The sequence below is a fragment of the Bufo bufo genome, chromosome 5 (genome assembly GCF_905171765.1).
Source record: "Bufo bufo chromosome 5, aBufBuf1.1, whole genome shotgun sequence".
Classification (NCBI taxonomy): domain Eukaryota; kingdom Metazoa; phylum Chordata; class Amphibia; order Anura; family Bufonidae; genus Bufo; species Bufo bufo.
Window position 1 is genome coordinate 550,990,361 of NC_053393.1, and position 17,224 is coordinate 551,007,584.

At 46.7% G+C, this 17,224-nt stretch overlaps 1 protein-coding gene across 2 annotated transcripts in view; it reads left to right on the plus strand.

The window, feature by feature from the left end:
- LOC121000817 (coiled-coil domain-containing protein 1-like) overlaps positions 1 to 17,224 on the plus strand; it is a 111,941-nt gene that overhangs the window by 63,255 nt on the left and 31,462 nt on the right. For both annotated transcript variants that reach the window (XM_040431487.1, XM_040431486.1), the window contains exons 8-9: positions 5,162 to 5,237; positions 7,460 to 7,554. In XM_040431487.1, the coding sequence (XP_040287421.1) occupies positions 5,162 to 5,237; positions 7,460 to 7,554 (171 nt within the window). The remainder of the gene's footprint in view (positions 1 to 5,161; positions 5,238 to 7,459; positions 7,555 to 17,224) is intronic.

The following is a 17,224-nucleotide window of genomic DNA, read 5'->3' on the forward strand; positions in this document are numbered from 1 at the left end:
CTCAAGGAGACATAGAAGTGGTATTGTAACGCTGATAACGGTGTCATCGCCACTGGCCATGTTGGTGGAGTACTCGAAACAGCGCAACAGGGCACACAGGTCTCGCATGGAGGCCCAGTCATTGGTGGTGAAGTGTGTCTCATCCACAGTGCGACTGACCCGTGCGTGCTGCAGCTGAAACTCCACTATGGCCTGCTGCTGCACGCACAGTCTCTCCAGCATGTGCAAGGTGGAGTTCCACCTGGTGGGCACGTCGCATATGAGGCGGTGAGCGGGAAGGCCGAAGTTCCGCTGTAGCGCAGACAGGCGAGCAGCGGCAGGATGTGAACGCCGGAAGCGCGAACAGACGGCCCGCACTCTATGCAGCAGCTCTGAGATGTCAGGGTAGTTGCGAATGAACTTCTGCACCACCAAATTCAGCACATGCGCCAGGCAAGGGATGTGCGTCAAACCGGCTAGTCCCAGAGCTGCAACGAGATTTCGCCCATTATCGCAAACCACCAGGCCGGGCTTGAGGCTCACCGGCAGCAACCACTCGTCGGTCTGTTGTTCTATACCCCCCCACAACTCCTGTGCGGTGTGGGGCCTGTCCCCCAAACATATGAGTTTCAGAACGGCCTGCTGGCGTTTACCCCGGGCTGTGCTGAAGTTGGTGGTGAAGGTGTGTGGCTGACTAGATGAGCAGGTGGAAGAAGAGGAGGAGGAAGCTGAGTAGGAGGAGGAGGAGACAGGAGGCAAAGAATGTTGCCCTGCGATCCTTGGCGGCGGAAGGACGTGCGCCAAACAGCTCTCCGCCTGGGGCCCAGCCGCCACTACATTTACCCAGTGTGCAGTTAGGGAGATATAGCGTCCCTGGCCGTGCTTACTGGTCCACGTATCTGTGGTTAGGTGGACCTTGCCACAGATGGCGTTGCGCAGTGCACACTTGATTTTATCGGACACTTGGTTGTGCAGGGAAGGCACGGCTCTCTTGGAGAAGTAGTGCCGGCTGGGAACAACATACTGTGTGACAGCAAGCGACATGAGCTGTTTGAAGCTGTCTGTGTCCACCAACCTAAATGACAGCATTTCATAGGCCAGTAGTTTAGAAATGCTGGCATTCAGGGCCAGGGATCGAGGGTGGCTAGGTGGGAATTTACGCTTTCTCTCAAATCTTTGTGAGATGGAGAGCTGAACGCTGCCGTGTGACATGGTTGAGATGCTTGGTGACGCAGGTGGTGGTGTTGGTGGTACATCCTCTGTTTGCTGGGCGGCAGGTGCCAACGTTCCTCCAGAGGAAGAGGCCGAGGCGGCGGAAGCAGCAGAAGAGGCCGAGGCGGCAGCAGCAGAAGAGGTAGCAGGGGGAGCCTGAGTGAGTTCCTTGTTTTTAAGGTGTTTACTCCACTGCAGTTCATGCTTTGCATGCAGGTGCCTGGTCATGCAGGTTGTGCTAAGGTTCAGAACGTTAATGCCTCGCTTCAGGCTCTGATGGCACAGCGTGCAAACCACTCGGGTCTTGTCGTCAGCACATTGTTTGAAGATGTGCCATGCCAGGGAGCTCCTTGAAGCTGCCTTTGGGGTGCTCGGTCCCAGATGGCGGCGGTCAGTAGCAGGCGGAGTCTCTTGGCGGCGGGTGTTCTGCTTTTGCCCACTGCTCCCTCTTTGTCTTTTGCTACGCTGTTGGCTCGGTCTCACCACTGCCTCTTCCTCCGAACTGTGAAAGTCAGTGGCACGACCTTCATTCCATGTGGGGTCTAGGACCTCATCGTCCCCTGCATCGTCTTCCACCCAGTCTTGACCCCTGACCTCCTGTTCAGTCTGCACACTGCAGAAAGACGCAGCAGTTGGCACCTGTGTTTCGTAATCATCAGAGACGTGCTGAGGTGGTATTCCCACGTCCTCATCATCAGGAAACATAAGTGGTTGTGCGTTAGTGCATTCTATCTCTTCCACCCCTGGGGAAGGGCTAGGTGGATGCCCTTGGGAAACCCTGCCAGCAGAGTCTTCAAACAGCATAAGAGACTGCTGCATAACTTGAGGCTCAGACAGTTTCCCTGATATGCATGGGGGTGATGTGACAGACCGATGGGCTTGGTTTTCATGCGCCATCTGTGCGCTTTCTGCAGAAGACTGGGTGGGAGATAATGTGAACGTGCTGGATGCACTGTCGGCCACCCAATTGACTAATGCCTGTACCTGCTCAGGCCTTACCATCCTTAGAACGGCATTGGGCCCCACCAAATATCGCTGTAAATTCTGGCTGCTACTTGGACCTGAGGTAGTTGGTTCACTAGGACGTGTGGCTGTGGCAGAACGGCCACGTCCTCTCCCAGCACCAGAGGGTCCACTAACACCACCACGACCATGTCCGGTCCCTTACTAGATGTTTTCCTCATTGTTACCGTTCACCACAATAAGAAAAATATAATTTGGCCCAATGTATTGAATTAAAATTCAGGCCTTTTTTTACAGACACCTAACACTATCTGGCTATCTATTTAGGTACCGTATTACACTAATACAGGCACAGCAGTAACGACAGATTTAGCTGAATATAAATTTGAGGCCTATTATTTAGGCGCTGGGTGACAGGTATACGTTTACGGACAGAATTAGACTTGGAATTGCACAGTAGCGTGTGTGTGAAGTTATTGAGAATAACCCTATCTGCACCTTGAATCTAATATACCCTTTTAGGGATAGATTTAAAGTAGGCCTGATACAGCAGAAACCACTAATTTAGAGAATTGCAAAATTGGGAATTGTATTTCAACCCAGAACAAAAACTGTGCTTTGACGGACACTAAATAACTTGACCAGCTAAAGCAATAATGACAGATTTGGATGAATATAAATTTGAAGCCTATTTTTTAGGCGCTTGGTGACAGGTATACGTTTACACACAGAATTAGACTTGGAATTGAACAGTAGCGTGTGTGTGAAGTTATTGAGAATGACCCTATCAGCACCTTGAATCTAATATACCCTTTTAGGGATAGATTTAAATAACCACACTATTGATGGTTAAATGCACTTGGGTGACACAGGCTCAGCTTGCCCCTGATGTAGGATATGGCCAAAAAATAACCACACTACTGATGGTTAAATGCACTTGATGAAAGCTTGACCCTGATGTAGGATATAGCAAAAAATAACCACACTATTGATGGTTAAATGGACTTGGTGGCGCACCACAAGACACAAAATGGCCGCCGATCACCCCAGAAAAAAGTGACTGAAAAACGCTCTGGGCAGCCTAAAAACACTGAGCAATTGAATAGCAGCAGTTCAATGATCCACAGCTGTAGATCGATCACTGTCTTAAGTGTTTTGGAGGAGTTAATCACTGCCTAATCTCGCCCTAACGTCGCAGCTGCAACCTCTCCCTATACTGATCATAGCAGAGTGACGTGCAGCGCTACGTGACTCCAGCTTAAATAGAGGCTGGGTCACATGCTGCACTGGCCAATCACAGCCATGCCAATAGTAGGCATGGCTGTGATGGCCTCTTGGGGCAAGTAGTATGACGCTTGTTGATTGGCTGCTTTGCAGCCTTTTAAAAAGCGCCAAGAAAGCGCCGAACACCGAAACAGAACCCAAACTTTTACGAAAATGTTCGGGTTCGGGTCCGTGTCACAGAAACCCCAAAATTCGGTACGAACCCGAACTATACAGTTCGGGTTCGCTCATCCCTAATTGTCAGTTGTGAGAAAAATGTTGTCACAAACCAGCGGGTGTGGACCCATTGTGCCCCGTGACCAACCTCCTCTAAGGTCGTTGTGTAAGTGAACCCATCATTCTTTAGCATTCCTTATGGTGAGGATAGATTTTTCCGAGGGGAACACCAGGTTGCTGCCCCTTGAGGAGGATTGGCACACGAAGAAGCTGGTCCAGGTGGACCAGGAGGTACCATAGCAAGGTACCAGAGGTACGGATGTAGTCAACAGGCAGAGTCTTAACCAGGAGTGACAGAGCAGAACCGAGCAGGAGGCAGAGGCGTAGTCATGCAAGCAATGGGTCAGGGCAGGTGGCACAGATACAGGTCAGGCAATCCGGGTCATCCACAGAAGAGTCGAGAAGGAGCAGGCAAGGATCAGACAGGTAGTGGAATCCAGAAGACAAGCACGCGTCAAGAGCACAAGCACAGACAAATTTACCTTTGATGCTCATGCACCTGGGAAGAGGACTGGACCATCCAAATAGGTGCAGGATGGCAGGGACTGGTTAAACAGGACACATGTACAAAACCTTTAGGCCCCTTTCACACGAGCGAGTTTTCTGCGCAGGTGCAATGCGTGACGTGACCGTATATCACCCGCACTGAATCCAGACCCATTTATTTCAATGGGTCTGTGTACAAGAGCGGTTTTTTACACTCATCAGTTCTGCGTTGCGTTAAAAACTCAGCATGTTCTATATTCTGCGTTTTTTTTTCACGCAGCCCTGGCCCCATAGAAGTGAATGGGACTTCAGTGAAAAACGCATTGCATCCGGAAGCAAGTGCGGGTGCGATGCGTATTTCACTGATGGTTGCTAAGAGATGTTGTTTGTAAACCTTCAGTTTTTATCACGCGCGTGAAAAACGCATCAAAACGCATCAAAACGCATTACACCCGCGCGGAAAAAACGGAACAACAGAACACAATTGCAGACAAAACTGACTGAACCTGCTTGGAAAATGGTGTGAGTTTCACTGAACGCATCCGTAGCCAATCCGTCACGCTCGTGTGAAAGAGGCCTTAAAGAACAGGAAGAGACGCGCGCGCCGGCCCTTAAGGAAGTGCTACAGGGAACAGGCTGGAAGGCATGAAGTGTGCAGGGCTGGAAGGAAACCACGGAACAGATTCCAGGATGGACAATGCCTGCAAGGACAAAGCCCAGGACCGCGGCCGTGAATGGTAAGACACGGGCAACAGATCACCACATCTACCGGGCGCGGACAATGACAGAGGCAGCAAGGGAGGACAGTGCTCGCCCGAACACGGAGCCCAGGACTGAGGTGGTGAGAACATCGACAGCCAGCAACCACCGTTATAAGTGTCCATGCAGAATTTTAGTTTTTTATGAATGCTCTGTGTCTTCTGTGTCTCTTCTGTTTTCTTGCATTAACATGAATTTTATTTTGTTTAGTTTTTTATCATCATTTTATTCTCTTACATTTTTCTTTTTCCAAATCATACAGGATGACGATGCAGGGGACGCCTCAGAACCTGATGAAGATCTTCCAATAGAATCCATGGACAGGATCCATCTATCTGGTATATTTTTGATATTTCCAAAACCATTATTGGCTTTCACCTGAGCGTTTTGCTGATCTTAGGATAAATCACATTTTCTGCCTCCTGTTACGGCTCCTAGAAGATTGCGTCTCGCTCTCCAGGAGCTAATGCTGATCTGAATAAACACCGTGTGATGCTTCATTTACCCTGCGGGGGGCGCTGCAGAGAAATCCAAACCCCACAGATTACAGCTGATTGCTGAGGGATGTACAGAAATCAAGTTGAGCAAGAAAATAAAAATAAAACCTTGATGTTTTCTCATCATGTATTTGTGAATATTTCATAGAGTGCGGTATCTGGATTCGCCATGTAACCGCTCTCTGGGTGGCTTGTTAATAAAGCAGCTCTCTCTTCCTCTCTCCCAGCAGGTCTGGACTTAAAAAAATATTTCTTAGCTTTTATTTACATTTGAGCAAAAAGTGTCCAGTCCAAAATTATTCATCCCCTTCTCAATAATCAATAGAAAAGCCTTTATTGGCTATTACAGCAATCGAACGCTTCCTATAATTGCAGACCAGCTTTTTGCAGGTCTCCACAGGTATTTTTGCCCATTCATCTTTAGCAATGAGCTCCAAATCTTTCAGGTTGGAGGGTCTTCTTGCCATCACCCTGATCTTTAGCTCCCTCCAAAGATTCTTAATTGGATCCAAGTCTGGACTCTGGCTGGGCCACTCCGAAACGTTAATGTTGTTGTCTGCCAACCATTTCTTCACCACTTTTGCTGTGTGTTTTGGGTCATTGTCATGCTGAAATGTCCACTGGTGCCCAAGGCCACGTTTCTCTGCAGACTGCCTGATGTTGTCGGTGAGAATCCTCATGTATTGCTCTTTTTTCATGGTGCCGTTTACTGTGATTTGGTTCCCTGCTCCATTGGCTGAAAAACACCCCCAAAGCATTAGGTTCCCACCACCATGTTTGACAGTGGGGATGGTGTTCTCTGGGTTGACGGCTTCTCCTTTTTTACGCCAAATGAAGGAAACATCATTGTGACCAAACAATTCAATTTTTGTTTCATCTGACCATAACACAGAAGACCACAAGTCTTCTTCTTTGTCCAGAGGAGCTTTTTCAAAGGCCAAGCAAGCTTTTGTGTGCCTTATCTGGATAAGTGGAGTCCTCCTTGGTCTGTATTGTGCAGCGTCCGTTGGATTGTCTGCCTTGAGACATTGCCACCAGCAGAGCCCAGATTCACCAGGATGGCCTTAGTGGTGATCCTTGGATTCTTTTTCACCTCTCTAACTATCCTCCTGGCCAGCACAGGTCTCACTTTTGGCTTCCGACCACGTCCTCTGAGATTTTCCACAGTGCGGAACATCTTGTATTTTTTTCTCAAATGTAAATAAAAGTTGAGAAATGTTTTTATCCCCACAATAATGCCTCTTGTACATCGTCTTATTATCTTTTGGGAGACACCTATGTAATTTCCCGTCAAAAAAATTACTTGCTGGTTGAATAAAAGTAACTTTAAGTCAAAATTTTCAGGGGTATGAATAATTATGGGCAGCACTGTATATATGTATAATGTGGAGTTACGCAATATACTAAAAGTGGTTTTCCGAGAGCTTTTTGTTGATGACCTACCTGGATAGCTCATCAGTATCTGATCGGTGGGGGTCCAACACCTGGTTCCCCCGTCGATTTAGCTGGTTGAGAAGGCAGTGGTGCTGACAGTAGCGCCGCAGACTTCTCCAGCTTTTTCTAGTCCATGTGACAAGTTCATCAGTCATGCGGCGTAGGTGATGCTGAGCCCCATAGACGTGAATGGGGAGAGTCCAAAAACAGCTGCTATACAATATACGGTGCTGTGCTTGGTGAGCTCGGAGAAGGCCGTGGGGGTCCCGGGTGTCAGACCCCCACGATCAGATATCCTGAGGATAGGCCATCAGTAAAAAATCCTGGAAAACCTCTTTAGGTATGGAGTGTAGCTCCACAATACTTTTGCAATATTCCTTTAAAGAGGAGTTACACTTTATGGAGATTTCCTCGCCGTCTCTTCTCCTCCTTGTTCCTTCCTTCCAGTCTCTATAAAAGGCGTTCACTTTCCTGATTCTCTTCAGACTTAGTTTCCTCAGTCGCTCAGCAGACACATAATGTGCAGCCTGCAGCGCAGTCAGTGTAGCGGAGCTGTGTTCCTGGACAGGGAGCGATGGGCGTCTTCCTGATTTACTTCTTATGTCTTCATACGTGTTTTGTGCTCTCAGCCCCCGGATATGAAGACGACCCCTTTGTCGATCATGTTTCTGAGGGGCTTTACCAAGAGGAGGCAGACGACTCGGGGAGCGATGAACCCGACCTGGTAATATTACACTTATTATTACTATGCGTATCACTCTGCTGCAGTATTATTAGGTATTAGCAGTAACAGTTTTATTATCAGAGCACCTGTTCACATTGTATTTCTTTACTGCACAGTTTTACAATAAATTGCACGTTTTTTCGGTGCAGGTTATTTTGCTTGTGTTTTTAACATATTTTACCTATAAAAGCCGTGTAGCTTGTGGTTATTACTGCACGGATTTGACGAAGTTCTAGTTTGTGTTCAGGTTGTGGTATAATGTGAATCCTCTAAGGCATTCCGTTCTGCATTCCGTCATAGAATTGCGTTATGGTCCGTGGTATCGGAATCCATAACGCAATTCACATTATACCACAAACCGAACACGAACTTCAAAATATGAAGTTCGCTCATCCCTAGTAGTAATATTATTAGATTTATTATTCAATTTTTATGGTTTATTAATTTATTCCATATGTTTATGATATTTATTACTTATTATTCCTATTATTTATATTATACATATAATATTATTGTACTTTATTTGCAGTGATTGATATTTCTGTATATAGTGTCATCATTATTCCCTATTATTATTATTAGTATTTATTGTATGTAGTATTTTTATTCAGTTTTTCGTTATTTATTATATTATTCTTTACCTTCATGTTTTTTTTGTTTGAAAAATGCATCAAAACTGATTGCACCCGCGCGGAAAAAACTGAAAGACTGAACGCAAATGCAGACAAAACTGACTGAACTTGTTTGTGAAATGGTGTGAGTTTCACTGAACGCATCCTGAGCCAATCCGTATAGTTCGTGTGAAAGCGGTCTTATAGCGTCACTGGGTGAGGTGAGGTTCCAGCACCAGCACAACAAAACTAAATATACACCTGCCCGTCTGGGCTCTGCCTAATACACAGGCGGTTCTGCAGCGCACGGGAGTTAACCACCATGGTATCCCTTTTAGATGGTATAAGTGTTTGTCATGATGCCAGTTGCCCGGAAGCAACAGGGGCGCAGGGCCCCCTTTTTAGTGATGTGGATGGTACCCAGGGTAGGAATGCCAGAGTGGTGTTGGGGGGCCTAATCTCCCTTAAATGTGGCTGTGCACTTGTCACGGTGCTCCTACCTGGATACGGTGGAATCCCAGGCGTTGTCGTGCGCAGCAAAATCAAGGGGTAGTTGAATGGTGGGAGGAAGAAAGAAATTGGAGTCCAGACCCGGTATAATGTTGAACAACAGCTTTACTTGAATAAAATTTCATCAGGGAACAATCTTCCAAATATGTCTTGGACACCAGCAGGCTTTAGCATTAATTCTGGCAGGGAAGCACACTCGGCTCTACTACATCAGATGCTCTCTGGCTCTGCTGTCCTGATAGGATTAAATAGGAACTTTTTCCTTTGCTGTGCTTAACTTTCTGTAGTCTGGTCTGTCTTTGTCTTTATCCAGAGGAGCTTTCTCTCCCTGGCTCCTGAGGCTTGTAGCTTGGGCCTCTAAGTCCAGCAGAGCTGAGGGTGCTCTGCTGGCTGGAACACAGCCTTCCTCTCGAAGGGGGTAAGCTGGACTCACCACTGACCTTCAGGAAACTAAGTCAACTCCTCCCTAGAGGAAGAGAATGGAAAGAGGGGTTCCATCCTCTGTCCCTGTAGCTCTGCCATTGTTGCCGCCATCTGCTGGTGAACCAGGCACATTACACATGAACAGTTGCATAATCAGAAATAGAAATACACATTCTGTTCTCGCGCTCCTTGTGATGTCAGTTCCCCCATAATGAGAAAGAGAGAACAGAAGGCGAGAAATCTTTACTTATTTACTGAAAAGGAAAAACTACAATCTTACATTGACATAAGTCTTCAGCCCCTTTACTCAGGACTTAGCTGAAGCCCCTTTGGCTGTGATTCGAGTCTCCAGTCTTCTTGGAGATGATGCTACAAGGTTTACTCCTGGATTTGAGGATTTTCGGCCGTTCTTCTCTGCAGATCCTCTCCACCTCTGTCAGGTTGGACGGGGGCCGTCGGTGGACAGGCATTTAAAGGTCTCTTCAGAGATGTTCCATTGGGGTCAGGGCTCTGGCTGGGCCCCTCAAGGACATTCCCAGAGTTGTCCCTAAGTTGTTCCTGTGTTGTCTTAGTTCTGTCCTTAGGGTCATTGTTTTGTTGGACGGTGAACCTTTTTCTAAGGTCCAGAGTTCTGGATCAGGTTCTCATTAAGAATATCTCTGGACTTTGCTCCATTCATCTTTCCCTCCACCTTGACCAGTCTCCCTGCCCCCCCTAACATGATGCTTCCACCACCATGCTTCACTGTAGGGATGGTATTGGGCAGGTGATGAGCGGCGCCTTGTATTCTCCAGACATGATGCTGACACCACCATGCTTCACTGTAGGGATGGTATTGGGCAGGGGATGAGCGGCGCCTGGTTGCCTCCAGACATGATGCCGCCACAATCATGCTTCCCTGTAGGAATGATATTGAGCAGGTGATAAGCGGCGCCTGGTCTCCTCCAGATATTATGCTTAGGCCCCTTTCACACGGGCAAGAATTCCTTGCGCATTGCACCCGCACCGAATCCTGACCCATTCACTTCAATGAAGCTGTTCAGATGAGCGTTGATTTTCACGCATCACTTGTGCGTTGCGTGAAAATCGCAGCATGTTCTATATTCTGCGTTTTTCACGCAACGCAGGCCCCATAGAAATGAATGGGGCTGCGTTAAAATCGCAAGCATCCGCAAGCAAGTGCAGATGTGATGCGATTTTCATGGATGGTTGCTAAGGAGATGAGGGATGAGCCCCGGGACCCCATTTACTGTACTTTATTATTTTCCATTATAACATGGTTATAAGGGAAAATAATAGCATTCTTAATACAGAATGCTCAGTAAAATGTCCATTAAGGGTTAAAAAATAATTTAAAAAAATTACTTACCTCATCCACTTGATAGCGCAGTGGATGTTCTTCTTAAACCACCTGCAAAAGGACCTTCGCTGACGTCATCGCGCTCACCATGTGGTTTGCAGGTCCTGCAAGAAGAAGAAAGAAGAGGATAACGGCTGCGCGATCAAGTGGATGAGGTAAGTAATTTTTAGATTTTTTTTTTTAACCCTTAATGGACATTTTACTTAGCATTTTGTATTAAGAATGCAATTATTTCCCCTTATAACCTTGTTATAATGGAAAATAATAAAGTAACAGAACACCGAACCCAAACCCGAACTTCAGTGAAGAAGTCCGGGTTCGGGTCTGGGTACCAAACATTCAGTTTTTTTATCACGCGAATGCAAAACGCATTGCACTCGTGCGGAAAAAAACTGAAGAACGCAACGATTTTCCCTGAACGCACCTGCATCCTATCCAGCCCTCACCTGCGACGCCCTTGTGAAAGAGGCCTTAGAATTGAGGTCAGAAAGTTCCATCTTGGTTCCATCAGAGCAGAGAATCTTGTTCCTCACAGTCTGAGGTCCTTTAGATGATTTTCTAAAAACTCGAGGCGGCTTCCATGTGTCTTTTACTGAGAAGAGGCTTCTTTCCAGGCCGCTCTGCCACAAAGCCCAGATTGGTGGAGGTGCAGTGATGGTCGACCTTCTGGAAGTTTCTCCCATCTGCACACAGGATCTTTGGAGCTCAGCCAGGTGGACCATTGGGTTCTTGCTCTCTTACCAAGCCACTTAGTTTGGTGGGGCGGCAGCTCTAGTAAGAGTCCTGGTTGTTCCAAACATCTTCCATGTAAGAATTATGGAGACCAATGTGCTCTTGGGAACTTCCAGTGCAGTGCAAATGTCTTTGTTCCCTTCTCCAGATCTGAGCCTCCACAAGATCCTGTCTCTGAGCTCTACAGGCAGTTCTTTCCTCCTTATGGCTTGGTTTTTGCTTTGAAATGCATTGTCAGCTGTGAGAAAAATGTTGTCACAAACCAGCGGGTGTGGACCCATTATGCCCCGTGACCAACCTCCTCTAAGGTCGTTGTGTAAGTGAACCCATCATTCTTTAGTATTCCTTATGGTGAGGATAGACTTTTCCGAGGGGAACACCAGGTTGCTACCCCTTGAGGAGGATTGGCACACGAAGAAGCTGGTCCAGGTGGACCAGGAGGTACCATAGCAAGGTACCAGAGGTACTGATGTAGTCAAAAGGCAGAGTCTTAAACAGGAGTGACAGAGCAGAACCGAGGATGAGGCAGAGGCGTAGTCATGCAAGCAATGGGTCAGGGCAGGTGGCACAGATACAGGCCAGGCAATCCGGGTCATCCACAGAAGAGTCGAGAAGGAGCAGGTGTCACGGCCTATGGTGTGCGCTGTGACACTGTTGCTACACTTGCAGTTGCCCGCGGCAACGTGTTGCTGTGTGAGCATGCGGTGGCAGTGTCTCGGCCTTCTGGGTGATTGCCGTGACATGATTGCCACGTATGTTGTTGCCTGCGGCAACGTGTAGCTTTCTATGCTTGTGTGTGCACTTCCCCTTTAAGTTGCTTCCTTTTCTTGTCTGGTGTTGGAAGGGTTAACTCCCTTCCTAGTGTTTTGTTAACACTGGGTTTATGTGTGTGCAGCTGCTTGGGCTATTTAGACTCTGCTGGATGCCTGAAGCTGGGGGGTACTCCAGCCATGGTGTATGCTGGAGCTATCCTCCTGGTCTTCATATTCCATCTGTCCAGTGAGGGCCACCCTTTTGGTCATAGATGTTTTTATGGTGTCTCATGTTTATTGCAGCTATGGATGTCCTCGGTTACTGTGTGGTGTGTGCTGTGTCCTTTTAATGTTGGTGTGGACACCAGCACTTGTGCACGGGTTCCAGTCAGTGTGTCTGTGGCAGGTAGGTGTGTTACTGGTCTCACTTACCTGCCATCTCTATAGCTGTATGTGTTCCCCTCTCCTTGCAGCCTGGCCTCAGATAGAGACTCCTGTCCCTCCATTACTGGGATGAACAGGTCGTCTCTTCCCTGATCCTTGGTGAGGGATTACCAGTGCGACTTAGGGTCCCTAGGAATCCTGAGTATGAGTCGTCCTACCATCGGGGTCCGCTCATACGGTTAGGAGTCAGGGAGAGGATTGGGGATGCTGTAGGAGGTGACCTGCTCCCTTATTACTCCTTTTGGCCAGGCTGATCCCCTTTACCTTCTGACAGCGCACGGTGGGGGGTTTCCCCCACTCCCCGTCGTGACAGCAGGCAAGGATCAGACAGGTAGGAAAATCCAGAAGACAAGCACGCGTCAAGAGCACAAGCACAGACAAATTTACCTTTGCAGGACACAAAGGAGCTTTGATGCTCATGCACCTGGGAAGAGGACTGGACCACCCAAATAGGTGCAGGATGGCAGGGACTGGTTAAACAGGACACATGTACAAAACCTTTAGGCCCCTTTCACACGAGCAAGTTTTCTGCGCAGGTGCAATGCGTGACGTGACCGTATAGCACCCGCACTGAATCCAGACCCATTTATTTCAATAGGTCTGTGTACAAGAGCGTTTTTTTACACTCTTCAGTTCTGCGTTGCGTTAAAAACTCAGCATGTTCTAAATTCTACGTTTTTCACGCAGCCCTGGCCCATAGAAGTGAATGGGGCTTCAGTGAAAAACGCATTGCATCCGGAAGCAAGTGCGGGTGCGATGCGTATTTCACTGATGGTTGCTAAGAGATGTTGTTTGTAAACCTTCCGTTTTTAATCACGCGCGTGAAAAACGCATCAAAACGCATTGCACCCGCGCGGAGAAAACTGAACAACAGAACACAATTGCAGACAAAACTGACTGAACCTGCTTGGAAAATGGTGTGAGTTTCACTGAACGCATCCGTAGCCAATCCGTCACGCTCGTGTGAAAGAGGCCTTAAAGAACGGGAAGAGACGCGCGCGCTGGCCCTTAAGGAAGTGCTACAGGGAACAGGCTGGAAGGCATGAAGTGTGCAGGGCTGGAAGGAAACCACGGAACAGATTCCAGGATGGACAATGCCTGCAAGGACAAAGCCCAGGACCGCGGCAGTGAATGGTAAGACACGGGGAACAGATCACCACATCTACCGGGCGCGGACAATGACAGAAGCAGCAAGGGAGGACAGTGCTCGCCCGAACACGGAACCCAGGACTGAGGCGGTGAGAACATCGACAGTCAGCAACCACCGTTATAAGTGTCCATGCAGAATTTTAGTTTTTTATGAATGCTCTGTGTCTTCTGTGTCTCTTCTGTTTTCTTGCATTAACATGAATTTTATTTTGTTTTGTTTTTTATCATCATTTTATTCTCTTACATCTTTCTTTTTTCAAATCATACAGGATGACGATGCAGGGGACGCCTCAGAACCTGATGAAGGTCTTCCAATAGAATCCATGGACAGGATCCATCTATCTGGTATATTTTTGATATTTCCAAAACCATTATTGCCTTTCCCCTGATCGTTTTGCTGATCTTAGGAAAAATCACATTTTCTGCCTCCTGTTACGGCTGCTAGAAGATTGCGTCTTGCTCTCCAGGAGCTAATGCTGATCTGAATAAACACTGTGTGATGCTTCATTTACCCTGCGGGGGGCGCTGCAGAGAAATCCCCACAGATTACAGCTGATTGCTGAGGGTTGTACAGAAATCAAGTTGAGCAAGAAAATAAAAATAAAACCTTGATGTTTTCTCATCATGTATTTGTGAATTTTTTATAGAGTGCGGTATCTGGATTCGCCATGTAACTGCTCTCTGGGTGGCTTGTTAATAAAGCAGCTCTCTCTTCCTCTCTCCCAGCAGGTCTGGACTTAAAAAAATATTTCTTAGCTTTTATTTACATTTGAGCAAAAAGTGTCCAGTCCAAAATTATTCATCCCCTTCTCAATAATCAATAGAAAAGCCTTTATTGGCTATTACAGCAATCGAACGCTTCCTATAATTGCAGACCAGCTTTTTGCAGGTCTCCACAGGTATTTTTGCCCATTCATCTTTAGCAATGAGCTCCAAATCTTTCAGGTTGGAGGGTCTTCTTGCCATCACCCTGATCTTTAGCTCCCTCCACAGATTCTCAATTGGATCCAAGTCTGGACTCTGGCTGGGCCGCTCCAAAACGTTAATGTTGTTGTCTGCCAACCATTTCTTCACCACTTTTGCTGTGTGTTTTGGGTCATTGTCATGCTGAAATGTCCACTGGTGCCCAAGGCCACGTTTCTCTGCAGACGCCTGATGTTGTCGGTGAGAATCCTCATGTATTGCTCTTTTTTCATGGTGCCGTTTACTGTGATTTGGTTCCCTGCTCCATTGGCTGAAAAACACCCCCAAAGCATTAGGTTCCCACCACCATGTTTGACAGTGGGGATGGTGTTCTCTGGGTTGAAGGCTTCTCCTTTTTTACGCCAAATGAAGGAAACATCATTGTGACCAAACAATTCAATTTTTGTTTCATCTGACCATAACACAGAAGACCACAAGTCTTCTTCTTTGTCCAGAGGAGCTTTTTCAAAGGCCAAGCAAGCTTTTGTGTGCCTTATCTGGATAAGTGGCGTCCTCCTTGGTCTGCAGTGTGCAGAGTCCGTTGGATTGTCTGCCTTGAGACATTGCCACCAGCAGAGCCCAGATTCACCAGGATGGCCTTGGTGGTGATCCTTGGATTCCTTTTCACCTCTCTAACTATCCTCCTGGCCAGCACAGGTGTCACTTTTGGCTTCCGACCGCGTCCTCTGAGATTTTCCACAGTGCGGAACATCTTGTATTTTTTGCTCAAATGTAAATAAAAGCTGAGAAATGTTTTTCCCCACAATAATGCCTCTTGTACATCGTCTTGTTATCTTTTGGGAGACACCTATGTCATTTCCCGTCAAAAAAATTACTTGCTGGTTGAATAAAAGTAACTAAGTCAAAATTTTCCAGGGGTATGAATAATTATGGGCAGCACTGTATATATGTATAATGTGGAGTTTTTGTTGATGACCTACCTGGATAGCTCATTAGTATCTGATCTGTGGGGGTCCAACACCTGGTTCCCCCGTCGATTTAGCTGGTTGAGAAGGCAGTGGTGCTGACAGTAGCGCCGCGGACTTCTCCAGCTTTTTCTAGTCCATGTGACAAGTTCATCAGTCATGCGGCGTAGGTGATGCTGAGCCCCATAGACGTGAATGGGGCGATTCCAAAAACAGCTGCTATACAATGTACGGTGCTGTGCTTGGTGAGCTCGGAGAAGGCCGTGGGGGTCCCGGGTGTCAGACCCCCACGATCAGATATCCTGAGGATAGGCCATCAGTAAAAAATCCTGGAAAACCTCTTTAGGTATGGAGTGTAGCTCCACAATACTTTTGCAATATTCCTTTAAAGAGGAGTTACACTTTATGGAGATTTCCTCGCCGTCTCTTCTCCTCCTTGTTCCTTCCTTCCAGTCTCTATAAAAGGCGTTCACTTTCCTGATTCTCTTCAGACTTAGTTTCCTCAGTCGCTCGGCAGACACATAAGGTGCAGCCTGCAGCGCAGTCAGTGTAGCGGAGCTGTGTTCCTGGACAGGGAGCGATGGGCGTCTTCCTGATTTACTTCTTATGTCTTCATACGTGTTTTGTGCTCTCAGCCCCCGGATATGAAGACGACCCCTTTGTCGATCATGTTTCTGAGGGGCTTTACCAAGAGGAGGCAGACGTCTCGGGGAGCGATGAACCCGACCTGGTAATATTACACTTATTATTACTATGCGTATCACTCTGCTGTGGTATTATTAGGTATTAGCAGTAACAGTTTTATTATCAGAGCACCTGTTCACATTGTATTTCTTTACTGCACAGTTTTACAATAAATTGCAGCGTTTTTTCGGTGCAGGTTATTTTGCTTGTTTTTTTAACATATTTTACCTATAAAAGCCGTGTAGCTTGTGGTTATTACTGCACGGATTTGACGAAGTTCTAGTTCGTGTTCAGGTTGTGGTATAATGTGAATCCTCTAAGGCATTCAGTTCTGCATTCCGTCATAGAATTGCGTTATGGTCCGTGGTAACAGAATCCATAACGCAATTCACATTATACCACAACCCGAACACTAACTCGAACTTCAAAATATGAAGTTCGCTCATCCCTAGTAGTAGTATTATTAGATTTATTATTCAGTTTTTATGGTTTATTAATTTATTCCATATGTTTATGATATTTATTACTTATTATTACTATTATTACTATTATACATATAATATTATTGTACTTTATTTGCAGTGATTGATATTACTGTATATAGTGTCATCATTATTCCCTATTATTAGTAGTATTTATTGTATGTAGTATTTTTATTCAGTTTTTCATTATTTATTATATTATTCTTTACTTTCATGTTTTTTTTTGTTTGAAAAATGCATCAAAACTGATTGCACCCGCGCGGAAAAAACTGAAAGACTGAACGCAAATGCAGACAAAACTGACTGAACTTGCTTGTGAAATGGTGTGAGTTTCACTGAACGCATCCTGAGCCAATCCGTATCGTACGTGTGAAAGCGGTCTTATAGCGTCACTGGGTGAGGTGAGGTTCCAGCACCAGCACAACAAAACAAAATATACACCTGCCCGTCTGGGCTCTGCCAAATACACAGGCGGTTCTGCAGCGCACGGGAGTTAACCACCATGGTATCCCTTTTAGATGGTATAAGTGTTTGTCATGATGCCAGTTGCCCGGAAGCAACAGGGGCGCAGGGCCCCCTTTTTAGTGATGTGGATGGTACCCAGGGTAGGAATGCCAGAGTGGTGTTGGGGGGC